The following is a 25,345-nucleotide window of genomic DNA, read 5'->3' as shown; positions in this document are numbered from 1 at the left end:
TGTTTGCAGCGTGGTCCCTCTCCCTGCTCAGACTTACCAAGGTTTGCAAAGCAAGTGCTGCGTGCTGTGATCACCGGGGACCAGGTACCTTCCCAAAACCACCCTCGGGTGGGCACTTGGTGACAGAAACAATTGTGGGAATGAAGATGAAAAGAGGGGGAGTGTTACGGGAGGAGGTGCTGAGGCTGGCTGTGACCTTCACAAAGTGGCTTACAAAACATGCTTCTCTTCTGCTGCAGCAAGGGCTGTGAGGGGGAGAGGCCGAGCATCTCCGATACCCTCGAAGCGTACGTACGCTCCTGGTTTACACGGGTTCGTCTCTGTTGCCGTAGCTGGCTTGAACGGTGTTAAGTGCCTCATCCCCAGCTCAAGCATGCTTCAAACCTGTGTCTCCTGGCAATTTCTGTTATAAATGACATGGGGGAAAAATAAAATTGCATTGATAAAAGCTGTTGGCTCCTTGCATGCTTTAAGCTGCCCGTGGGGCGGTGAGAGGAGCCTGCGTAACCCGCTGGCCCTGCCTGCGCAAGGGCGTAGGACTGGGCTTTGCCCTGGGCATGGTGGTCCCGATGCCCAGCAGCTGTTTCATGGTGCATCCCACCACTTGTTCCCATGATATCGGAGCATGCCCTGCAGCGTGCTGGTGGTGAAGGAGATGCTGTTCTGACTGTAGTGATGGGAAACGTGAGCTCACGGTGGTGTAATTTCTGCTGCAGAGCAGGGAACTGACCCAGAAGACACGTAATGAATAGTTTATGCTGTGTTAACCACGAGTCCCTGATAACACAATGTTATTCACCCCCACGCCACCCTTCCTGCCGTGGCCTGCTCTGCTCCTGAGCTTTCCATTGCTCACTGTCCCCTTTCTTCCCACAAACTCCAGCGGTGGGAGTCTGGGGGTCCCCAGTGACCCGGAGGGAGCTGGGGCAGAGGATACAACCACTGGAGCAAACGTGGCATATTTTGTCACTTATGACTGCTGTCTGCTCCGTCATGTATTCAAAAGTCTGACCCAAATGTATTTAGATGTTTAGATGGTGCAGGTTTCAGAAGTCAGGTAATGATGGCACCATGGGGTGGTTCTGGGGCAGCTGGGAAAGATCCTGTTCCTGATACACGAGTTTCCAGCGGGAGGAGTTGAAGTGTCACTGTTGCTGAAATGCCACCTGCAGACCAATGGCATGTGCGATTAGTGCCACCACCGCCAAACGAGGTGAGGTCTCGCTCAAGACAAGGACAGGAAGCAGTAAGCGAGCTGGGCTTTCAAATTGGCCAAAGATGGGCTTGGTTGTGCCCTGGAGAAATGTGAACTCTTTGCATGGGTTGGTGGCTTTCCAAGAGTCCCCTTGCATTCCAGGCTTTGGGACTGGGGGAGTCAGGTTTTATGGTGCCAAGTAGAAACAAAATGAAGGGGTTTTTTGCTCCTTCTGGAAGACCTGAGCAGGTCCAGGGAGCTGCTTGGGGGCTGGAGACGCAGCTACCGCGCGGTGGAGAACACCAGGATCTGCTTGCTGGGACAAACAGCTTGTCGGCTGATCCGGCTGCGGTCCATCGGCTCCCCGTGGCAGCAGGCGCTGCCCCGCAAAGGAGAGGGCAGCACATGCGGCGTTTCCCACGCCTGTTGGGCTGTGCCACGTTTGCTTACACGCGGCTTTATAAAGGGGAGATGCAGAAGCTTCCTCTGCTCTTTCCCAGGGTTTGGTCCGATCTCTCCCTGCAGCTCAGCCTTTGCTATGGCTGGCCTGAACGTCTCCATTGCTTTTTTTTTCCTGGTTGTCGGGGTGTGCCAGGTGCTCAGGCAGCTTTCCAAGAGGCTTCTGTCTCCTGGAGTGTACGGCTGCCTTGCCAGAGAACTTGCTGCCTCGTTACAGTTGTGCACAAGCTGCCTTGAGCTGAGGATGCTGGCAGAGATAGGCCTGTGGGGTGGTGGCTTTGGCCTAGATGTGGTCCTGACTCTGCTCTTCCTCCTCTTCACTGTTCATGGGGCCTCTTTTGATGGAGCATCTGCCAGCCCAACCGTCTCTGTCCAGGAGTTCCTGCTCCTTGAGTCCAACCTCACCGCAACTGCTGCCAAGCTGCTGGCCCAGGGTGCAGGCATGGGCATAGGGTGGGCTGTCACCAAGCTCTACTGGTCCTGGGAGCTGACACATTTCCACCTCATCCAGAACCTGATAGCGTCAGAGTGCAGCTCCTCCATCCGCACGCCTCTGCACCACGCTGCCTTTGTGGAAGGCACCTGCACTTTCCTTTTCCACCTTGTCCTTCTCAAGTTGCACCAGAGTCATCCGATGTACCAGGTCCCTGCGCTGGCAACGACTGTCACCCTCCTGACCTACCTAGGTGAGCTGCTTTTCTTTTTCGAAGTCATTTAGAAAAATGCCTAATTTGTGGGGGAGGAACGCTCCTTTTTTTCATCTTCCAGGACTTGAGAGATAACAATTACTAAAAGATGTTTGTTTTCTACTTATTTTGGGGAATATTCATTTTGTGAACGGCAGTAGGTGAAATGTCAGCACATGGGAAGCCATAGCTTGCCCCGAGACTGGGAGCGCTTTTCCTTGAACATCCCCTAACACAACCCCTCAGTCCTGCGCTGAGCTGGTCTGCTTCCCGCAAAGCTCAGGGCAGCAGGGGTGGGATTTCCCCATTTCACACTCCGAGAGAGTGGTGCGTGGATCGAGAGCAGCCCTGAGGAGAGGGACATGGGGGTGCTGATGGATGTGAAGCTCAATGTGAGCCAGCAACGTGCACTTGCAGCCCAGAAAACCAACCGCACCCTGGGCTGCATCAAAAGCAGCGTGGCCAGCAGGTCGAGGGAAGGGATTCTGCCCCTCTGCTCTGCTCCGGTGAGACCCCCACCTGCGTCCAACTCTGGAGCCCTCAACACAAGAAGGATGTGGACATGTTGGAGCAGGTCCAGAGGAGGCCAGGAAGATGATCAGAGGGCTGGAGCACCTCTCCTGTGAGGACAGGCTGAGAGAGTTGGGGCTGTTCAGCCCCAAGAGAAGGCTCCAGGGAGACCTGATAGCAGCCTTCCAGTACCTCAAGGGGGCCTACAGGAAAGATGGGGAGAAATGTTTTAGCAGGGCCTGTTGTGATAGGATAAGGGATAATGGTTTTAAATTGGAAGAGGGTAGATTTAGATTAAATACAAAGAGGAAATTCTTTACTGTGAGGGTAGTGATGTACTGGAACAAGTTGCCCAGAGAAGTTGTGGATGTCCCATTCCTGGAAGTGACCAGGACAGACGGGGCTTTGAGTGACCAGGTCTGGTGGAAGGTGTCCCTGCCTGTGGCAGGGGGTTTGGAACTGGATGATCTTTAAGGTCCCTTCCAACCCAAACCATTCTGTGATTCTGTGAGATGCAGCCTGCCAGAGCTGGGCAACAGAGATGCTCCAGACAGGCAGGAGGGGTCATGGGTCTCGTGGTCCAGCTCTTTGTCAGTCTTTCAAAGGATGCAAGTGAGACTGATGGCCATGTTTCTCTTCCCATACAGCCCAACCATTCACGGGGGCCTTCTTCAACCCTGCCCTGGCCATGGTTGTCACCTTCCAGTGCTCGGGGAACACCTTTTGGGACTACATCCAGGTTTACTGGCTGGGGCCCCTCACAGGTGAGATCTGCCCAGGAGGTACTGGGGTGGGGAAGGGATTGGGCTGGGGGCAACAGGCAAGGCAGAAGTGCCTTGCATATTATGTTAAGGACACAATGGTTAAATTCTCCTTAAAGTAATATAGCAAGGGTCTTTCAACTGTCAGCGGGGACTTTAGTGGTGCTGAGCTACTTTTTGGTCATGATGAAGGTTGTGGCAAGGACCTGAAAATCCCTGCTCAGCTGTGGGGAGGGTGGAGATGGTCGATGCAGCATATGGAAGGGGCCTGCGCTTTTGTTTCAGGGATGCTGGCTGCCCTCTTGCTGTACCAAGGCAACATCCCACGGCTCTTCCAGAAAAACCTCCTTTACAGCCAGAAGAGCAAATACAAGATACCCAAGGCGAGGGTGGCGGCGCACGTGGAGGGTGACAAACCGCGGCGGAAGAGGACAGGGGAGAAGAGCAGCTCTGAGCCGCAGGCCTGAGCCACGCGTGGGTGCTGACGGGGTCCCTGCAGCCCCGCTCATGGGAGCGGGTGTCCTGGGACGGAGGATTTTGCTGCCTGTCCTGCCCAGAATCCGTCCTGCCTGCTCGGTCCCTACCCCAGGGTGAGATTTTTTTAAAGCGTTGCAAAGGAATCAGTCAAGCTGGCCTTGCAGGATGTCTGAACCCCTGAGCTCCTTCGGGGATAGCCTTGGAAGTCTCCCTGGAGAGCCCTGCATTGCTGGCTTGGTGGGGAAAAAAAGAAAACCTAACAGTTTTGCATAAATCGCTGGTTGTCTTGCTTTGTCAGGAAGCTTACAGAACGTCAGGACCATTCCGTGGGCAGGCTTGAGCAACCCCCAGGTCGTTGCATCATGCAACACTGGAAATAGTCCGACTGGGTCTCTTGCAGCCGTAAAAACAAAGCATCAGCCAGTAACTGCCTTGGAAACTTGGGATGAGGAGGAAGCAGGCTTTGATCTTTAGAGTTACTAAATGGGTATGGGTCAAAAATTGGTGTTCTCTGAGCTAAACTGAAGTCTGTGAATCGCACAGGCTGAACCTGGCAGTTCTTGGGGAGGAATTAAAAATGCCTCAGGGCAAGGGAGTTCACTGGCCACAGGAGACCATGCTCCTCTGGACGTGGTGGGTTTTGTGTGCTGTAAGGCATCAAGAAACAGTGCGCAAAGCGTCTGCGGTTAAAAAACAAGACCCAGGCAGCCGTACACAGCCGGTGCGGGTGAGCAGGTGCATCCCCGGGCTCCTCTCCACATCTGTGTGAAATGTTCCTAAGGATAAAATTACAGTTTGTGGAAATAATAATAAAAGTAAATGTTATATTGGCATTTAGGAGAGTGATGTCATTCCCGTGAGCTCTGGCGAGGGGAGATCAGCCCATCTGATCCCTGGAAGTGGGTGACACCATGGAGATGTCCAAACCGACTCTGTCCTGTGTGCCGCTTGCTCTGGAAGGGGGGCGATTTGGGTGGAGATGCCTGCTGAAGTGAACAGGGCTCCTCCAGGCAATGCCAGGGCCAGGGCACCCCGTGGGAGCTGTACCCAGGGGGTCTCTGCACGGGGAAGAGCAGGGGCTGGGGCAATCCCATGTGCAGCATTCCTGGAGCAGGGCCGCTGGGCATGGGTGAAAAATGGTCAATTTTGCAGGACCCCTCTGGGCAGGAAACCTGAATTGAGTATGTTCTTGATGCACCAAGGCTTTTCGGAGCAATCGATGGGGTGCGTGCTCCGGGGCAAGTTGTGCTTTTTGTGTGAGTGGGCGCAGGGAGACGCCATGCTCTGGTTGTACAAGGGTCCCTGCCCTGGGTCACCTTGGCAGGAGCTCCAGCTTGGAAGACCTGCTCCTATCTGCTGAGTTGCAGAAGGTGAATAAGGAAGTGGTACTCAATTAAAATCCAGAGTGGAGGTGTCAGATGCACGTTTGGTACCCAAACACATGGTGGCCCCTGCCCCGGGTGCCAGCCCTGCTCCTCCTTGCACCCCCACTATGTCTCCTGTGAGGTTTTGGGGGACAACCCTGGCTATGCTGCCCATAGGCTGCCCATCTCCCATGCTCCCACGTGGAATTGCCCTCTGGGGTGAACCAGAGACCCGCCAGGAACTCAGAGGGGAGCTGGACCGTTGCAAGCCACAGGACCACACCACGTCCCAACAGGAGAAACGAGGGAAGGGTCCAACACAGTGACAGGTGGCTGTGCCTCAGAGATTAAACTTTATGGAACAAACAACGCCCCCAAAAACTGTGCAGCAAACACCCCAAAAATGATGCCCCCACATCGTGCCTGGCCAGATGCTCGGTGCGGCCTGGTCCCTTCCAGGGAAGGGCAGTGGGAACGCAGTCTGGCTTTTATCCAGGTTAAACTGTGAGCAGGAGACGCGGCATGTCGGGTGGAAACCAAAACCTTTGAGGCTCTACTCCCCCTCTGGCTGGCCAAGGGAGAGCCTGGGATGCTTGGATCCCCCTGGCACTTTTTTTTCTGAACCTCTCTTGGTCTGGAATTGTGCTGAAAATCCTGAGAAGGGGCCTCAGTTTACTGAAACTGATGTGCTGGCTCTGCCTTTGATTTGAGGATAAGTGTAGGATGTGAAAAGTAAGGTTGACTAGCCCAGCACAACCCATTTTTCTGGTACTTTTCCCCAGGCAGAGCGCAGAATATTCCTGCTGCCGCTCCAAGCGCTGGCTTGGGATGTCTGGCTGCAGAGCTGCTCACGAGACGTCTCCCACATGCGTGGGCATTTAACGGGCAGTCTGACACGGCGGGGTTGGCAGCAGCTCTGGGGTAGGCTGCTGACCCTATAAATACAGCGTACGCATGCAGCATCTGAAGGTGGCGTGTAACCAGAGAGTCAGGGCAAAAAAATGCTGAGGTTTTTTGTTGTTGTGGGTTTGTTTTTTCCAGGACATTTTCAGATGTTTGAGGTCTGTTTCTCAGGCTGCTGGGGAGATTGTCTATGGGGCAGACTGATGTAATTAAGGGGAACTTAATAGGAGTGAATATTGTTATTTTTAATTAAGAGGCTGCTTTTCCAGCACAGTGGCATTAAGGAGGAGCGGAGGAGAGCTGCAGCTGGACAGCCAGCCTTCTTCCCAAGCTGTAAACCGAGCTCCACAGCTCTGATTTACAGCTTGGCTCTGCACTGCCGTGGTCTCCACCACGGGGCCGAGAGCTTGGGCTGCCCTCCTGGTTCTGCTCCTTGCTGCTGGCATTGGTGCTGCGCAATGCAAAGCCCCAAATAGCTTCCTCCAAGGCTTCGGCTGCCCGTCAGGAGTTTTGCCCTGCTTGCTCGGGACCTGCCCTGGAAAAGCCGTGTCGTGTCGAGCCCCCTGCTCTGCAGCGACGGCACCCACGAGCTGGTGCGTAGTCCTGCGCAGACGGAGGTGGCCAGGGGCTCTCATGGGCCGCAGCGTCCCAGCCTGCCAGCCCCCACCCCGGGGCAGAAGCAGCCCCCGAGCCCAGCGGGCGGGCACCTCGCTGTCCTTAGCAAAGGCGGCTGGAGAGCGATGGCTGCAGGGGACAAGGAGGCTCAGTTTTGGGTGCCCTCCAGCCTGTGCCGCAGGGCATCGCCCTGTTGGGAAGGAGCGGGCTGGTGGGTCTGGGGGAGCTTCTGGGCAAACTGCTTCTTGTAGAGCGCACTGCTGTACTGCAGCTCCGGGGTCACCAGCCGCCGGCACATGCGCTCTGTCTCCTTATCCAAGCCCTGCTTGATGTTATAGCCCAAGATCTTTGCGTTGCCATGCTGCAGCGGCCGCAGGGAAGAGTCCTTGATGTCCTTCGGGGCCACACTGCCCATCCCTTGCAGGCAGGTCCTCGCCAGCTCTGCCTGCCTCTCCCGAAGCGCCTTTACTTCCCGCTGCATGCGCTCCTGGCCGATGTCCCTGTTGATCCTTTCCCAGAAGGTCCTATTGAAGTGGGTGTAGATTTCCCAGTCCAGCCTGTTCCAGTCCTTTATCTTCTCCACGATGGTGTCTGAAAGGGGCGACTTGGTGCTGCTGTCCCTGATGTTGAGTGGGAAGGAGACAACACTGTCCAGGTCCCAGCACAGCGTCTCCTTCAGCAGCACCATGGACTCATCAAAGTACTCAGAGATGAGGAGCAAGTCAAAGGACTCCTCGATGCCCTTCAGCATGAGTTGTACCCGCTCAGGTGAGACTTCTCCATCGGGGTTGAAGCCAAAGTCAAACGTCATGAGGTTCTTGGCGTAGTGGCTGTTGCTGTCTGCAGGGTTGTAGTAGTGGTAGGGCTGGCTGAGGAACTCCTCCAGGCTGTGAGCACGGGAGAACGCCGATGTGCCCTTGTAGTACACGAAGGAGGACTCCATGAGCTGCACTGGGTTCCTCAGGATGGAGAAGTAGATGGCTGAGCTGGACACCACTTTCTGCACCTGCAGAGGAGAAAAAGGAAGTTTTAAAGGTGAGGTAGTTAGAAGGGATCCGCTCACTTACGGTCCTGTGCTCTGCTGGAAAGCAGAAACGCTTGTCGGGATGGGAGTTGGTGGGTGCTGGGGAGGGTTCCAAGGTGCAGCTCATCAAACGAGTGTTTGTGTCATCTGTGGGGAGCCCCAGAAGAAGTACCTAGGGAAAGCAGGAACCAAAGCTCCCTGCTACAGCTTGGTGGCCTGTCCAGGCTTGAGATAGGTCCTATTTCCCTGCCTTTCCCCAGATCTGTGTGTCCTCAAGTGGCATTCAGAAAGGTGGATGCTGGGTATGGCTGACCTGAGCTGATGTCCTTAAAGCATTCTCCTCTTGCAGCTGGTACCGTGCAGACCTGTCCAAGGGCCCACCAGACAAGAAGATAGTTACTGACTGCTACAGGCCCTGTCCCCTGGTTTGTGTCAGGTTGCAGCACAATGGTTCATCAAACCTATTTATAGAAGTCCTTGGGAGATGCCCATAACATGCAAGGTACCTGGGGGGAGTCCTGTCTCTCTTTAGCTTCATCCCTGAAGAGTTTTACATGCTCTACAAGTGTCCCAACCTTGCTCTCCATGAGCCCCTCTCTCCCTCCCCCATTCACCCCTCCCAAGGCATCGCAGCTTTGCCCGTACCTCTGGCTGCAGGAATCGCATGTGGTGGCAGAGGATGTTGAACTGCCGAGGGCTCCTGGCCGAGTAGCCCTGCACGAACCTCGCCAAGAAAGGGTGTGGGTAGAAGAGCTGGTTGCCACCACCAGTGGGGAAGGCGAAGGTGAGGTTGTGCGTCTCCCCAAAGCGGAAGAGGATGTTCATGACGGTGCTGCTGGCACTCTTGTGGACTTTGAGGAAAACGATGTCAGTCTTGGGCTCACATTTCTCGTCTCGAGAGGAGACCCCTCTGGCCTGCTGGCCTTCTCCAAGAGTCACCTGGTGACCCTTAGAGACTTCTGTCCAGCTCGGGAAAAATCCTCTCTCCAGGTCTGTCTTGTAAAAGTCCTGTGCTTGTGGAGGTTGAGCTGAATTTGGCAAGGAGTTTTTAAGTAAGCTACCCCACTCATGGTGGGGGGAACCTGTGGCTTGAGGCTGAGACTGGCTCTGTACCACCACCTGCCTCGTTCCTGGTGGTGGTGTTCTCCCGTGCTCCTCTGCCGTCATCCTGTTTGCAAAGATTATGAACTTGCTGGTGACAGCATCGGCATCTCCCAAAACTGCGGAGATCTGCCCAGGAAGACTTGGGGAAGGACCCTCTCTGGTTGCTTTCCCCCGGCCAGGAAGCTGGGATTTCAGCATTGTGGATGCTTTCACGTCCTTGCTGTCCTCCACAGGCTGCCACGTCCAGTGCTCCTCTCTGCTGCCTGGGCCTCTTTCCCGCGGGGTCTCCTGACTGAAGTACAGATGCATCTGAAAGACGTCCTGCATGCTCTCAGTCGAAGTGGGGTCCGGCATGACTTTCCTCTGCCAGTGCAGGGGATTGTCCTCCCACAGCAGGTCGGGGGTCTGGAGGGCATAGCCGAACCTCCTCTGGCCGTGGTCCGTGGTCTGCTGCAGGGCACGCTCCAGCTTGCACCGGCAGTTTCTGTAACGGGGAGGACGTGAGGCTCAGCTGCAAAGGGCAGGGGATGGAAGGAGCATGCAAAGAGGGCAAGTCCTCTGCGGCTCAATGAAACCCCCCTGCAGACACCCCGCAGCACATTCCCCTATCTTTTTTGGGGGGAGTGGCATTGCTGCGGGATGTAGGACTTGACCACTGCCCTGGGAGACTGGGGTGGGTGTGAGAGGAGGACAGGTCAGCAGTGATGTGCTAATGCCTCTCTCCCCCTAGAGCACCGTGGGATGGTGGAAAGGGGCAAGGCAAGACACGGCAAGGAGAGAAAAGACCAAGTGGCCTGCAGAAGCTGGAGGAAAGTTTGCAGATGACCCCAGATTGGGAGGACTGGGAGGCTACTCAAGGGCTGTAGAGTTTTGAGGCCAGCCAGGAAAAAGCCCAGAGCAGCCTAGTCTGGACCCAGAGCAGGCTTAGCTCTGGCCAGGGTGTAGGTGTTGGATGTGAGAGCCTCAGAGGGGTCCTCTCCCACCTGGATTTTCCTCCCTGTCTAAAGAAGACACTGTTGGGTCATTTTCAGGAGGACAGTTTTGAGTCCACCTCAGTGGTCAGCGAAAGGCTGGAGGATGAGGTGCAGGTTTGCAATCCAGCTTGGGACCTACCTGGGAGGCTGCAGCTTCTCCACGACTTGAAGCATGACCAAGAGGAGGATGAGGAGGCTGAAGAAGACCCAGAGCCGACCTGGCTGGCACCTGTATACTGCTTTCAACTTCCTGCAAGGAAGCAGACATTTCAGACCATTAGTAGGTAAAAGAAATGTGTGTGAGAGACAGAGGGGAAAGAAGCCTTGAGACTTAAAACTTTTTTTTTTTTTTTTAAAGTAAGGTCACGCTTTCACAGGTGAAAGAGGCGCAGAGGCAGCAACTACCAACGAACCTCGGAGGCTGTGCTCAAGCAGTGTGGCCTAGTGGAAATTTCCAGCTGGGACACAGATATCGCACTGAAAGGTAAACAGCGATAACCGCGAAGTCCCTTGGCTGCCCGCGGCCGCCTCACCAGCCCAGCCTGAGCGCCCGCTTCAGCAGCAGCAACAGGCACTGCTTGCGTGTGCCCTGCCCTGCCTGGCCTGGAAATATCAGGACCCTATCTTTATAAACAAAAACAATAAAACTTTGTTTGCCCTGCTCTCCTCTTTTCCCGACATCTGCCGTTGGAGGTGATGGCTGCCTGCGCAGGTTCCAGCTGTGGCTGCAGATGTGGTGCACCAGTTGTGCCTCTCCAGTGCCCAACCCGGGATTTAGTCTGGTCTTAAGCCAACTCTACAATGGCAGCATGATTTCTTCAAGTCATCAGCACTACACTATGGGGTTTTGGGTTGTGTGTGGGGACATTCAAGCCATGAAAAACATTGCCACAGGACTCTACTCTTGGTAGGGCTTGCTGGAGCAAGCTCCATGGTGGAGCTTGATCTTAGTCTTAAGCTGCGCAGTCAGGGGACTAAGCTTCCTGGGATAAAGGATTAGTTTGCATTTTGTTTCTGCTGGTTTCTACCCAGGGAACATATTGTTGCCTAACAGGAGATGATTTGTACTGAGAATCTGGTTAAATCCTCTCTTGTGGGCTCCTCCATGGATGGGAGTCCAGCCTGCATGCCCCAGATGTCTGCTCTCCCCCTCTCAGAGGGAAGGAGCAGGCACAGGCTGCTTTGCTGAGCTGGAAAGGGAGGGATCTAAATAGGAGGGTTGAAGCAGAGACTCGGGGCTGCCACAGAGGTGCTGCAAGGTAAGGCTTGTTGAAATACCCCAGTGTGGAAGATCACTGATGGCTAGAGAGACCAGAGAGGGAAAGCAGCAAGGGAGAAGTTGCTCCAGGATGAAGTGATGCTGCTGGACAGATCTTGTTGGAGACTTGATCCAGCTCTCCCATCACTCAAGACGCAGCTGATGATGAGCTCGTCTGCCTGGCCAGCCCCAGAAAAGCAGCAAGAAGAGCTGACTAACTGGTATCTGCCGATAGCCAAACTCTCTCTTTTTTGGGGAGATCTGCACGAGCACCCGATAGCGAAGGCAGAATGATGCAACACTTCTCTGGCAAGCGGCACTGAGGTAGGCGGCACCTTCTGCTACTCTGGTATTTGTATTTTGGGCAGATATAATTCCAGACTTGCTTCCACAGAGATCCCTGGTTGGTACTAAACTTTCAACCTGTAGAGAATCTGTGAGAGCAACCTGCAGAGCCTTAGGAAATGCCTCCGGCTGCGGGCAGGCTACAGCGAGGAGCCCCTGCAGAGCAGAGCCTGTGTGCTGTCACCTCCAAAAGCGACAAAGTACGGCGCACGGATGGATGCAGCACCCCAAGATGCCATTGGCTGTGAGGGCTCAGCAGCAGAGCCACAGCAGCTGAATCCTTGTATGCTGGCTCAATGGATTTAATAAAAAAAAAAAAATAAAAATCTGTTGATCATTTATTTGCAGGGGATGAGGTCCCCAGGCAGATGGGTGGCAGAAAATGACTTTATTGATTTGCTGTGGCTAGATAGGCTCCAGGCAGCGAGCAATGTTCCACGAGGAATTGGTGTACACAATGCGTACACCAGCGATAGCCTGGTTCCTCTGAGCAGCGGTTGGAGAATTTTTTTTTCACTTACACTGCAATAAATGAGAAAACGGGGACAACGGTCTGTGGGATGCTCAGGAGAAGGTCAGGTAATGCAGCAAGGACACGACGGCACTGCCTGCCTGTGTCAGTGCCCACCCTATCCATGATACTGGTTGGTCTGGGTTAGGAAAGCCCCCAGGTCCCCCTGCACCACAGCTTGGAGTGCAGCAGCATGGTCTGCAATGCCCCAGATGCTGCAGGTGTGTGGGGAAAGGCTGTCCTGCCCTGAAATGCCCTCCTTCAGCAAGAGGGGTCTGCCATGAAGTCAGACCTTGCCCTTCTCTGCTCCTCATCCATCCCCTCAAAAACAGAGACTATGGAAGAGCGCACCTCATCCTAGACACATCCATTGGGTTGGCTATGTGAAAGACTTGCACGGAGCCACGTTTCTGCTCCACATTGACTCCGCAGGTGAGTGTGCAGAGCTGAGAGTGGTGAGCCCTGATCTGGGATGAGGCAGGAGGGATCAGCACCCTACTTGCCCCACCAAGGTCTCTGCCACTCTTCTTCCTTTGCAGTGTCAGGCCTTACAAAAGATGCTGCTTTCCTTCCTAGCGTGCCATGACGAAGTGCTGCCCTTGGAGCCCCATCAACCCAGACCTCCCTTCATTTATGCAGAGCAGAAGCGCTCCTCTGCCCATTCCCATCATGGCTTCAGCCTCCAACCATTTCCCAGCAGAGAGGGACCTACAAGGACATGACCTCTGGGTAAGATGGAAATAGTATTTTACTTAAGGAAATAGTATTTTATGTAAATAAATAAGTCAACTTACGTGACCAAGTACCTCCTGAATTTCAGCATGGTGAGCCGGAGCCTTGGCTGTGGAGTGGGTGGTTATCGTCAGACTGGGAGAATGGAAAGCAAACACCCAGAGCCTGGCTTGTGTGCCTGCGGCTGGTGGCCCCTCCCCGGGGGGGTGCGCCTGGGACGGCGAGCCCGCGGTGGACCTTCCCACTGGTGCCCTGCTCTCCAGCGTCTGCCCCAGGGAGTGCCCGGCCTCTGCTGCAGTGAGTGGCAAGTTTAGACAGCCACGGCCTCGAGGGCTGCTGGCAGCAGGCTGCCTTCTGCAAACTGCTGCCACGTCATGGAGAGCGGTGGGCAGGCTGTCCGGGAGCTTGTGGACACTGCGGGGGGTTGGCCGTGCCACCCATGTTTGCGTCCCAGCCTTACTCCTTGGTTTCACCCATGACTGTTGATGTTCTGCTTTGACCCCTTGTGTCTTTCTGATCTGCTCTTTGTGGTTTATCTTTGTCCCTTCTTTTCCCTTCTTGTGTCCTGCTTTCACTTGACAAAGCTGAGGACAGAGATGGTTTGCTCAGGGGTGTTTAGCTCTTGATAATCCCTGTGTTGATACAGTTTTTGGGTGTGTGCTGCTGAGACCCTGTGCAGGCTGGGTCATACCTGCGTGGCATGGAGCTAATCCTCTCCAGCACTGCCTGGCTCCATCCACCCTGGACTGGGGTTACGGCAATCCCCAGCTCCCTCTTTTGCTTCTCTTGCCGTACTCTCTGCTCCAGGCAGAGTGCTTAATCACCCACTGCTCCAGGCACCGCTTAACACATGGAAGTCTTGCATCTGCCATCTTCAGACAGGCCTCTCATGTTCCCTCAAGCCAGCAGCATCCTCAACCCCCTGTGCTGGGACTGTGCTGTGCCAGGATGAGCAGCAACAGCACAGCCCTGCTAGGAAGCCAATTGTTTCCCAGTACCAGCAGAAAAATGGTCACTGGGTCTGCTTTTTGCTGGCTGCTGGACAATGTAAAACAACTCAAAGGAGGACGGAGAGGCTGCCTTCCACGAAGAAGGCCCACGGCTGGTCCTTCGTTCAGGGTCTTCTCCCTCTTCAGTAGCTTTTCCTCCACATCCTTGCCCTTTGAGGCTCATCCCAGCATCCTGCACAGCATCACCAAGACACAGCCATGACTTTGCGTGACCAGGGGCCCTAAGCCCCGGTAGCATGACCATGTGGTTCTCATATTTTGGTACCAGACATCTCCGTGGTGGAGATGGAGGATGCATGGCTGTGATGTGTGCCATGAGGACCAGCGGCTCAGGCTGTGCGATGTCCATTCTGCAGGACCAGGCTCCTCATGTGCCTTCTAGCACCATTGGAGAGGACCCCGGCGGTGTGCGTTTTCCCTTCACCCATGCCCCTGAGTGTCTGGAAATGCATACCAGGCAGATAAGTCACTTCCAGCCCAGACTTTGGATTTCTCGAGGGACAAAAGGGCCCAGCTTCCTCCCCCTCCGCATGCAGATAGGATGGCAGCCGTTCCCCTCACCCTGGCACAGGCAGGCGCTGCCTCTCCCCGTCCACCTCATCGAAACCACAAGTTTACTGTGGGGCTGTCGTGTTCTCCACCCATCCTGTGCTCCCGCTATCTACGTAGGCTGGCGGCTTATCTTGGAGTCTGGGGCTGGGTGAAAGCTGTGGGCCAGCTCACCATTTGCAGGGATCAACCCCCTTTCTGCTATTGGGAGGTCTGAACTGAACAGCTGGTGCTTCTCCCCTCTCCTTCCCTCTGCACAACCATGCCCCATGCAATCTGAGATGGATAAGCCCATTTAGGTGCCATGGTGACGTGGGGTAGGTGGCTGAGGGGTCTGCGAGCATTTCCTAGGCAGGACCTTAGGGGAGACATCCTATAGCTGCAGACCATGGGGCACCCTTGCCTGGGAGCATCCAGAAGCTCATCTATGTGAGGGTGCCCAGACTGGCCTGACCCTGCTCCTCTTTGGTTGTTTCCTCTTGCTGGATTGCAACTTGTGGGATTTACCGCTGCTCAGCTCACTTGTTTCCCTAAGGACAAGCCTATCTATCCATGGGGACCTCATGGGAGGTCTAGGTTTGGTATGTAATCCTGGTCAGGATCTCCTATATTCCTGTTTGCTGCCTGGCAGCCTCTTTCTTGGGCATGACTCAATGCGTCATGAAGAGAAACTCAAAAGGCAAAGTTGTCTGCTCCTGCTGAGGTCTGGTGACGTGAAGCACAGCATATGCTCTTATCTCCCTGCATACCGCTTCTGTTGGAGGCCACCTCTGCAGGACCTCAGCAGCTCTCTTGGCCTGCTTCTGTAATCTCTTGCATCCCAGAGAGGCTGTTTTGCATTGTGACCTGGACAGGACGGGGCTCCACTTGTGGCCCAGTGTCTGAGGGCCTTGGTGGAGATGGTGGTCCTCTGCCATTGCACCCGGTGGGCTCTTCTCTCCTGCAGATGCTGGTGTGGGGGGTCAGGATATGGGGCAGACAAATGCATCTTTTGCATTTGTGTCTTTCGACAGGCAGAAGGTGCTCTTCTAGGAGGGATTGGGCTCTGTCTCTTCTCACTGAGCAGCTGGGGTGGCCTAATGGGCTCGTAACATTTGTGTAGGTGTGAGGACTGTCCTGGTGATGCAGAACTGCCCCAGGTGCCCGTTGCTGAGAATGACCCTTGTAGGGCCATACTAGGAGGGTACGTGCAGCCTCCGAGGCGGTGTGCTCATTCACTGCCTGGGGATGGGCTGATCTCAGCAGAAGGCGGATGAAGAGCCCCAGACAGCTGATAGCAGAAGCCCCCAGTCCCTTCCCATCCCACATCCCTGTACTCTCACCCATGCTTAAGATGATGAGCAAAGGAGACTTCAGCTCACTAAAAAAAAAAAAACCTGATCTCATATTAGAGGGGCCTGGAAGACCTCTTGGCAGTTCCCTGATGGTGGGACAGACCTCCAAAGAAGCCCAGCTGATGAGAGCAATGCCACAGTTCATTGTCCTGACCCTGGTAAGAGAGAGGAGCACAGCTGAGCCCTGCACGCTGCCGCACTGGAGGGGCTGTCCCCACTCACATCACCTCAGCATGTTTTTCCCTCTCTATATTTCTTTAGTTTAGGGTTTGGTTGTTTTTTTTTTTTTTTTCCCTTTGCATGCACTTTGCTTAAGCAAGGACTTACCTTCATCGTTTTCCACCTACACATGGTCAGTTTGGCCATGTCATTTGTACCCTGGCAGCCTGGAGCTTGCTGCATCTCGGAGGGGCTGAGAAGATAAGAGGTTTGTGCGTGTCTCCCCACAGTGAGTCAGCCCCAGGCACAGTGGGGAAATCGGGATCTGGGACATCCTGATTTCCTAGGTCTGCAGTCCTTCCTGCAAAACCCTGATGGAGAAAAACTTCAGAGAGGGATGGGCTTCTCCCACCTCCAGCAAACTCTTTGTGCAGCTTTTCTGTTTGCTTTTCAGACCAGTTTCCAGACAGACCTATTCACGCAACGAGCCACGATAATTTCTAGATGACTGTCTCCAGGGAATCCAACGCACCGCATTATCAGCAGTGTGCAAGTTTGCTTTCCGAGTCATTTTGAAATCTATCACGCACTGGGCCTCCCCTTCCGCCGCTGGGCAGCCACCGTCCATTAGCGCTTACCTAAACTGATATTTACTTAATTTTACATTTTGCAGAGTGAGTGAGACATGTCGATTTAATTAGTCCCTATTACCTTCAACAGCTCTCCTGGGAGACTGGAAGTCAGCCCGCTCTGCACTGATGTGCCCGTTCCTACCACCTCTCTCCGGAAGGATGCTCAGGGCCAACAGCAGCAAATGCATCCGGCTGGGAAGCTGGGAGCAAAGTGTGGGGAGAGGCAAGTGTAGGACTGGTGGTGACACAGTGCAGCTGCTGGGCTGTGCGGGATCCTGCTGGCACGGGGATCTGGTCCCAGAGGGGACGAGACAAAGCCAGTGCTGGTGCCAGGCAGAGCTCCTCTTGGGCGTGAAGGCTGAAGAACAGCTGGATGTGCTTGGGTTTAGGTGAGAAGCACGTCACTGCTTCTGGCTGTATGCTTTTTGGCTTGTGTTGGGACTTTGGCCCTAACCGTACACTTATTTGTTCTTTAATCTCGGTCACTTTATCAGAAGCCTTTGAACAACCAAATACATCTCCGCTCACCTTGGGAACAGGCTTTGCAATTTCTTTTTGGTTGGTTTTGTTTCCTTGCCAGAGACCTCAGAGACATTAGAGTGATTCCTCACAAACCTGGGTTTTGTCTTGAAGCCTCTGAAGCCTGCAGTGCTGGCAGCACTCGGGCACTGAAAGACCTGCATATTTTAGGATGGCTTTGAAATTAGACTAGATCCTTCAGGGCCTTGTAGGGGATCTAGGATCTTCTGAACAATTCCTGATGGCTGTCCATGTTGCCTTCTCCAAAGAAACGAGGTTACATGTTACTGGGACCACTTGCTGGTCTGTCTGTAGGTGTCTGGAAGAAGAAAAGAAAGTGGGCATCCCAACCGCAAGGTGCCATGGGGTCTCCTCAGCAGACCAGAGGCAGCTCTCGTGCGTGAACTACATGCTGTTTAGTTTGCTCCCATTGCCTCTTCTCCTGTCACTGGACATCACTGAGAAGAGCCTGGATCCCTCGTCTTCATTCCCTCCCATCAGATGTTTATACACATCTGCAAGTTCCCCTTGTGTCTGCTCTTCTCCGGGCTGAACAACCCCAGCTCTCTCAGCCTTTTCTCATATGAAGAGTGCTTTGGACTCTTCATTGTCTCCATGGCTTTGCACTGGACTTGCTCCAGTGACTGCATCTACTCTTGTACTGGGGAGCCCAGAGCTGGACCCCACACTGCAGATGTGGCCTCACCAGCGCTGAGCAGAGAGTGGGAAAGGAAGCTGCTGCCGAGCTCGTGAAGCTGTGTTTGACCTCGGGATGGCCAAAGATGTCTTTAGGGCTCTCCATGGCCAGCGGGAGTCCTATGCACCTGCGTCTGACCTGGAGGAGCCGGAAAGTGCCGGGCCCAGCGCCAGCCTGACTCCAGCCAGCGCCTGGTGCCCACAACAAAATAGTGGAGATGGTTTCCAGATGAAGCCTGTCTAGAAAAGCGATGTTGACCACAGGAAACCAGGTGGAGCTGGTGTTTACACAGCAAATGCCTTTTGAAACAAATCAGCAGGCTAACAGGGTGGGGACCTCGAGGTCTGATGCCACCTCCTATTTATGGAAAGCATGACAAGGCGCCCTGGTAAATGTCAATGCCTCACCTGGAGGAAAAAAAAAAAAAACAAACACAAAACGGAGCGAAATCTAGGAGAGATTTTATGGTTTCTAGGAAAGCTACTGCTGAGTGCCTCAAAGGTGGCCCGGCACACGGAGGAGCGGTGGGGATGTGCTCCCTCCCCGCTCTGCTCCCTGGAGCTCCTCCTCCTGACCACATTTTCCCAGGGGAGCAGTAAGGTGCAAACTGGGAACGTGAGGCTCAAGAACGTCACGGAAGAGCTTTCTTGCAGCTGATTTTGCATCAGGAGTTGCAAGCAGCTTGCCTCTGTCCCCCAAAGGTGGCAAGGGGAGAAGGTAGTACAGAATTATTCCTGCACCTTGAAGAAAACTTTTTTTTTTTTTTTGTGCATAACGAAATCCCTGATACTTGAATAATGCTGCCCAGGTCCCTGGCAGGGGAGATGTGCGAGTTACCCTGGCCTCAGCTCTCACTGAGGGATATTCCCTGGGTTCTGGAGGGAAGCTGAGAGTCATAATCTGAAGATGATGGCCAAGATGGGCTGCTCTGCTGGGTCTCCAAGGGGAGTACCCCTTGCATACCAGCCCTGCTGACTGAGATGTCTTTTCAGGGTCATGCCACAACTGGTGTCCTGCCTTCTGCCTCTGACACTGAGATGGGAAGAAGGAAAATGTTGGCAGTGGTGGAGGGTGCATGGAGAGACTGCAGAGAACTCCTCTGAGCACCCTGCAAGGAGGGCATCACAAGGGGGTGTGTGACGTTCGATATTCATTTAAGAGCCTCTGAGACCTCTGAAAACATTGGTTCAGTTTCTGTCAGGGATGCTTGCAGCCATGATGAAATGTAATTATTGTGTGGGTTATGGTCAGCTAGCACTGGGGGAGGTGTCCACAGTTAAATCAGATCTTTCCGTCTTCTCTTCACATGTTCTGGGAGGTGGGATGTGTGAGTTTGCTCTGCTCTCTACAAGTCCCAGCTGTGCACAAGTGAGCCTCAGTTCAGTAAGAGGAAGGATGCTGAAGTCAAGGGTTTGCAGTTGTGTTTTTCTGTAGATCATGACAGCAGTGCAGCCTCCTCCTCATAAACTGAGAGCGTTAGTCCTTGCGTGAGGCTGTGTCAGATCTGTTGGGACCTGATTGTGGAGTTCCATCAGCAAGGAGAAGAGGAGGACTGGTGCTAGTGTCCTTGAAGGACTTAGAGAAGAAAGAGAGCCCACCAGGGAAAGGGAAAAAGCAGTGGCTATGTAGAGAGATAAGCTGAAAAACAGCTATCCAGAATCTGTGAGTTTTGGGAGGCATGGAGGACCTCTGTATGTGAAAGGCAAGGGAAAAATGGAAAACATCAGGAGATGTCCTTGATCATGTCCAGCACTGCTCCGTGCTGTCAGCAATGTGCATACACTCATATTTTGGCTCTTCTGCAGCAATGTCCATGCAGCAGATGCTGTATCTGGTTCCTCTGTTCATGCCCAGTCACAGCTGGATGCTATTGAGAGCAGACATCCTTCCCTGCACAAGGACCTCAAACTCCAGCAGCCTCCCACGAGTGTTAAATCTTTGCTTCCCCCTGGGAGGAGAGGCTGGCCAGCCTTGATAGCTCCGTCCTGCAAAAACCGCAGTGTCCACATCACAGCTCTTCTAGGTGGGGACCCAGGACTTTTTACTGCTTGTCCCTGCAGGGGTCATCAAAGCAGCGTGGAAATCGCAGGTAGCTGCCCGGAAACCAGACACAATGAAGTATTTCCTGATCAGAGCTACTCTTTGCAGGTAAAAAGCCCCTGAGATTTGCATTTTCTGTCCCCGGTTGCAATGGAGGAATCTGTTGGCATGTCCAAAATGTTTCCAGGGTAAGGAAAGCAATTTGCAGCCCGTGGAAGCTTGAAAAGCAGCTGAAGCAGCTCACAGGAATCCTCACTTTGCCCCTCTGCTTTTCCACCAACACATGCTGGTCTGTTCTGGTCTGGCTCCTTTGCCATCGACCTCTTCACCCCAAGAAGGAAGGACTTTTGAAGTCAAATCCCCAACTCCCTGAAATCCCTCCCAAAATCTCTGAACGGCATTCAGGTCTGAGTTGTGCTGGTTCCACCAGCTTCTTGGCCTGGTCCCTGGAGCTTTCATGAGTGTGTGACACCTTTGCCTGTGGATGGAAACTGATGCTCTGTTCCTGTGGCCTTCTCCACTGCACGCATAAAGGCACACAAAAGGTAGGGGCCTGCCGCTTCTCCCTTTGGCCGGAAGGACTCTGCGCTTGAAGCTTTCTTACAAGGGGAGTTGCTCCTTTTGGAGACCCAGTGCCTGCTGATAGAGTTATTTATTTATTTACTTATTTTTTTTTTTTTTCTGCTTCTGCGTGCAGTGGTGCTGCGTTGGGGGGATTCATGGCTCAGGGTGCTTAAACGGCGGGCGTTTGCGTACGGTAACAGCTGTAGGTCAGGCTCCTGCTGGGGCTGCCAAGCTCTTTGCTTGGTTCTGCCGCAGCTCAGCCGGCGTTGAGGCCGCCGGTAAGCCACATTCCCATCACTTCTCACCTTCGGGACAGTGTTCATACAGAAGGTATACAGGGCTTGAACGTTGGCCAAGTCACTGTTGTCTTCTCCAAGACCAACAAAGCCTCACTGTACAATACTGTCTGAGGTTTATGCTTGATTACCACATACAGCCGCAGTAATTAAACTAATTCAGATGTCAGTGCCCTCCGAGACACTGTGGGTGAGTTGAGGAGCAATGAGGCGAGTCACGGAAGGTGTGTGAACCTTCATCCTCTGCAGCTGAGCCGTGAACACCTGCCTGGGAGTGCTGAAGCAGAGATGGAGGCACACAATGCGGCATTGTGATCCTGCTAAGGCAGCAGGTCAGGGTGGGAGGGAGGTCGCGGCATCGCTGGTGGGGAGCTGCGACCTGTGCAGAGCCAGCTCCAGCCATTGTGTTTGAGCAAGGGCTGTGCAAACAGCACTACGTGCCGGGCCAAGGCTGCTGCTGTCATTTCTCGTTGGCAGTGGTGGATCGGAGGTTCAGAGGGACAGATCTGGGTCCAGAGTCTATGTGTGAGAAGAGCTGTGACTCATCAGAGGCACAACAGGGTCTTGGGATTGAGAGCACCGTGCCGTGGTCTCAAGAGCCAGAGTGGGTGCTTAGAGTAGACCGGTGGGGCAGGAGTAGAAGAGAAGATTCAGGAGGATGCATCAGCTCTGGTGATGTGGTGAGGAAGAGAAGCACAATCTGCTCGTTTCTTCCTGCACACTTGAGCACTGGCGCTCTGCCCCTGCCCTGTCTTCTTGGCTGCCTTCATTCCTTTCTCCCACCCTGACATCTCCAATGTCCTTTCTCATCTTGCTCCTGGGCCTGCAAAGCTCGCTTTCTCTTCCCACGGGGTCTGAGGGCATGTTTGTCCTAGAGGGACCAAGGGCATGTTTGTCCTAGAGGGACCAAGGGCACAACTGCTGCACAAACATAGTCCTACAGAAAGCCAAGGAGCTGAAGAACGTGGTCCTCATGTGCTGTGGGTTTGGACATGGGTGTTTTACCAAGTCCCACTGGCGGACTTCTGCATCCAGCAGAGCAAGGGCACTCCTGGTTGCACCTTTGAAGATTGATGACGCTGGTGTAATGAGGAGAACGGGGTGCACTGTGCTTCCATGTGCAAAGGTTTCATAAGTGGTTCAAAACTCAGTTCTTTGCAGATGTTAAAACACTCCCTCCTCCAAAAATCGTGGCTGAGGCTGTGGCAGCTGGGGTAGGTGTGTTTGCTGAGCAAGCAGCTGCTGTTTGCACAGAGGGGATTCATTAGGCTACAATTTGGTTGAACTTCGTTCAGGGATCATGTGTTACAACTTGTGTCCCCCTCACCTCCGCTGCCTTGGCTTTGGATCCCTTTCTCTGCCATGGGCCAAGGGAATGACCTTCCTTTGGGACATTTATTTCTCTCTTTGCTGCTTCATGGTTGTTCTTCACACTTATCCTCTGTATCTTCTGAATACGCTGCCTCAGGGCAGCTGGCAGGACACCTTGGAGAGGCTCCTGTCCCATCAGACACAAAGCTGGGTAGGGTCGATGCGTTCTTTGGTACCTCTCCCGGGGATTCTGTAAGGAGGCAAGAGCTGATATTTAGAAAACCAACTAATTCTCTGTGAAACAAGGCTGAAGGAAATGCAGATGCCATGCAATGTTGACTGGAGCAAGAAGCGTGCAGGCACAGGGAGCCGATCTTGCCATGTGTTCGAGCTCAGCAAGCAGTCCCAGGTCAAGCAGAAGGAGCTGCTGCCCCTGGAGACGGGAGCTGTGTCTTGTGCCCAAGAAGCTGGAGTTTGCTTCTCGGCTCAGCACCCTGCTGCGGAAAATTGCAGATGCAGGGAAGTGAGTTTAGGAGACTCAGCACCCTGCTGAAAACCTTCAGGAGATGATCATGTTCAAAGTTTGGGTTGGAATACTGCTCCCCTGCTTGTCCACTCAAACCAAGACCCTGCATGCTAGCAGTGCATGAGCTGGGACAGGAGCTGGCCACAGCCCCAAGCTCTCCACCACGGTGCCCCAGCCAGGGGAACGTCCCTGCTGTGGGACTCCAGCCGCAGCACATCCTCTGTGTTTCCCTTCCTTGCCTTTACACCCCTGCCTCTTTTATTTTTAAGCGGTCACCTGTGACCAGAAGAAATTGCACCGCGGCAATGAGCAACCTGTACTTTGGTGTTTGTGAGTACAGTAGGTTTAAGCCTGGACTGCTCCCGGTGCCTATGTCTCTCATTAAAATCAGGACAGCTTGACTTGCAGTCCGTTAATCCTTTAATTCAGCATTGATTGATGAAGGTGGGAATAACCTTCCCTAGCCACTGGGCAAGTGGGTGCCCTGTCTGGGCCACCATCTGTGTCCTGTGCCACATCCACGGGAGACTTCGTGCTGCCTCTGCTGTAGTGGGGTGCATTGGCCTCTGAAGTGGTCCATCCCCTGGGATGATAGAGACAGCCTAGATTTAACTTCTAGAGAGCTAAAACAGAGCAAGATAGTCCCTTCTTTTGGCTTCTCCAATTCATTAAGTCCTCTGTCTCAGACAGAGCCCGCAAGTGTTGCTAAGAGAAATTTAACACTAATAAGTAAAAAGCTGATTGCTCTTCCGGTGTTAGATGCTCCCCTGAGAAGCTGTTTGCTGCTCTGCTCTTAAAATCTGTGCTAGCATCTCTACTGGTGGAGAAGAAAGGAGATGTGGGTTGGTAGTTCCAGCTTTCCTGGAGCCCGCTGTCATTACACAAGTATGATGTCCTTGACTAAAGGCCAGCCTGGTCTTGAAAAGGGGATTTCCCACCTCAAGGGGAATGTGCGAGAGGAACAAATACTTTGTTTGTAATAGGATCTCTGTAAAGCCTTTCCTGCTGTTTGCTCATGTTATTTCTCCACAGCATGTTTATAGAAGACGGTGTTGATGTCAGCTCGGGGCTATGGGACTCCTTCGAGAGCCAGTACTCAGTAGAAACTTTTGGCTTAATGGGAAAATCTTTTCTGCTGCATACAAAAATAATTGCCCAGGATAAAGTGGGCTGTAAATGGACTGAAATTTGGGCTCACTGCCCTACAAGAGAGTTGGGGTCTTGTTTTCCATTCCCTGGTCTCACCAGGAGATAGCTTTGTGCGGTTCTCTGCTACATGCCAGGGTACTGCAAGGGCTGACTGCTCCCAAAGGGATGGGGAGCCCAGCATGAGGGCTCGGCCAGGCAGGCAGGAGACTCATCCATCACTGTCGCCATGCAAGGTGAGCAGGATGGGCCCTGGGATAGCAGCTGGGGTCAGCCCAGAGTCCATATCTTCTGGGAAGCTGGTGGTGACAAGGCAGGTCTGAGGGTCAGACACAGCCTGAGGACTACCAGGCAGGTCTGCAGTGACCAGTGGCCAGTCTCCAAGGGGAGACTTTATTGTGGCCTTTCAATACTTAAAGGGGGCTTATAAGAAATACAGGGACAAACCTTTCAGCAAGGCCTGTTGGGATAGGACAAGGGGTAATGGTTTTAAACTAGAAGGAAGTGGATTGAGACTAGATATAAGGAAGACATTTTTTAAAATTAGAGTGGTGAAACACTGGAGCAGGTTGCCCAGAGAGGTGGTGGATGCCCCATCCCTGGAAACATTCCAGGCCAGGTTGGACTGGGCTCTGAGCAACCTGATCTGGTTGGAGATGTCCCTGCTCCTCACAGGGGGGTTGGACTGGATGGACGGCCTTTAATGGCCCCTTACAACCCAAACCATTCTGTGATTCTATGATAACGTCTGGCTGGGAGGTGTGTCCATGGGTTGGGGGTCTGGATCACCAGGGCCATGGCCTAGCAGGGGCAGATCTGTGGTAGAGTTTTGGGGACAAGTGCTCCTCCAGCATTGCTCAGGTTAGGACCGACAGGCTGAGCATGAACAGGCTCCTGGAGGCTTGTTGCTGGACGATGCTGGTGAGGCTGAAAATGAGGGAGGATGGGGTTGTAAGAGCTGGTGATGCCTTTCAGTGAAGGATGTCTCCTGCAGCATGGCACAGCTGACCAGTGTTTCTCCAAGGCTGTTTCTCTCTTTCTGCCCTTGGCACGTGGTCCTGGTCTGCTCTGTCTGTGGTGTCCCTCCGGGTTTCGCACAGCAGAACAGTGGCAGGGCTTTCTGCCTGCAGTGGACACCACTGGAAGACCCAGATGACAGGAAAAGGGTGTTGGTGATCAGAGGAGGACGTGTTGAAGGGCAAAACCTCTGGTGGAGCTGAGAACAACAGATCTCAGCTTGGGTCTTGCAAGGCCATGGACATGGCCATGGTGTGACTCATCCACTGCCAGTGACCAGACTCCCCAGAAGGAATTAATTTTCCTTTTCCACTGCAATTAGAAGGTTAGTGGCATGAAGCCGTTTCTCACCATACAGCACCATTTGTCTGTAACACCACCAATCGCTGCACCTATAGAGCACAGCCACGTTCCCCCACCTTATGCCACTTTCTGCAAAGCAATTGAAGCAAGAAATTTGTCTGGTTCCTTCCTTATTCTTGCAACAGTTTTCGGGAGCTGTTAGGGCCACGTCACGCTTCAGCTGGGCTCTCCCATCGCGTTCCCCAGCGCGGAGGCACCCACATCAGCCAAGTGCGTGTGCAAGGGGCCAGTGGATGATGCTGTGGGGGCTCTGGGAGAGGGATG

At 53.7% G+C, this 25,345-nt stretch overlaps 2 protein-coding genes across 2 annotated transcripts; one reads left to right on the top strand and one right to left on the bottom strand.

Moving 5' to 3' along the window:
* Positions 1-1,733: 1,733 nt before the first annotated feature.
* Positions 1,734-4,614, top strand: LOC104472924 (aquaporin-12). The gene is made up of 3 exons (XM_010130160.2): positions 1,734-2,340; positions 3,498-3,614; positions 3,897-4,614. Exons 1-3 carry the CDS (start codon positions 1,734-1,736, stop codon positions 4,076-4,078), a joined length of 906 nt encoding a protein of 301 aa, XP_010128462.1. The 3' UTR covers positions 4,079-4,614.
* A 2,504-nt stretch (positions 4,615-7,118) lies between these two features.
* Positions 7,119-13,009, bottom strand: LOC104483221 (galactose-3-O-sulfotransferase 2). The gene is made up of 4 exons (XM_010124932.2): positions 12,981-13,009; positions 10,212-10,322; positions 8,640-9,582; positions 7,119-7,976 (listed from the first exon to the last, which is right to left on the bottom strand). Exons 1-4 carry the CDS (start codon positions 13,007-13,009, stop codon positions 7,119-7,121), a joined length of 1,941 nt encoding a protein of 646 aa, XP_010123234.2.
* Between the last annotated feature and the right edge of the window lie 12,336 nt (positions 13,010-25,345).

Source organism: Chlamydotis macqueenii, chromosome 9, assembly GCF_036417535.1.
Source record: "Chlamydotis macqueenii isolate bChlMac1 chromosome 9, bChlMac1.mat, whole genome shotgun sequence".
In the NCBI taxonomy this organism is placed as follows: Eukaryota; Metazoa; Chordata; class Aves; order Otidiformes; family Otididae; genus Chlamydotis; species Chlamydotis macqueenii.
Note: the sequence above shows the minus strand (reverse complement) of the source record. Positions and strands in the feature narration are given on the sequence as shown.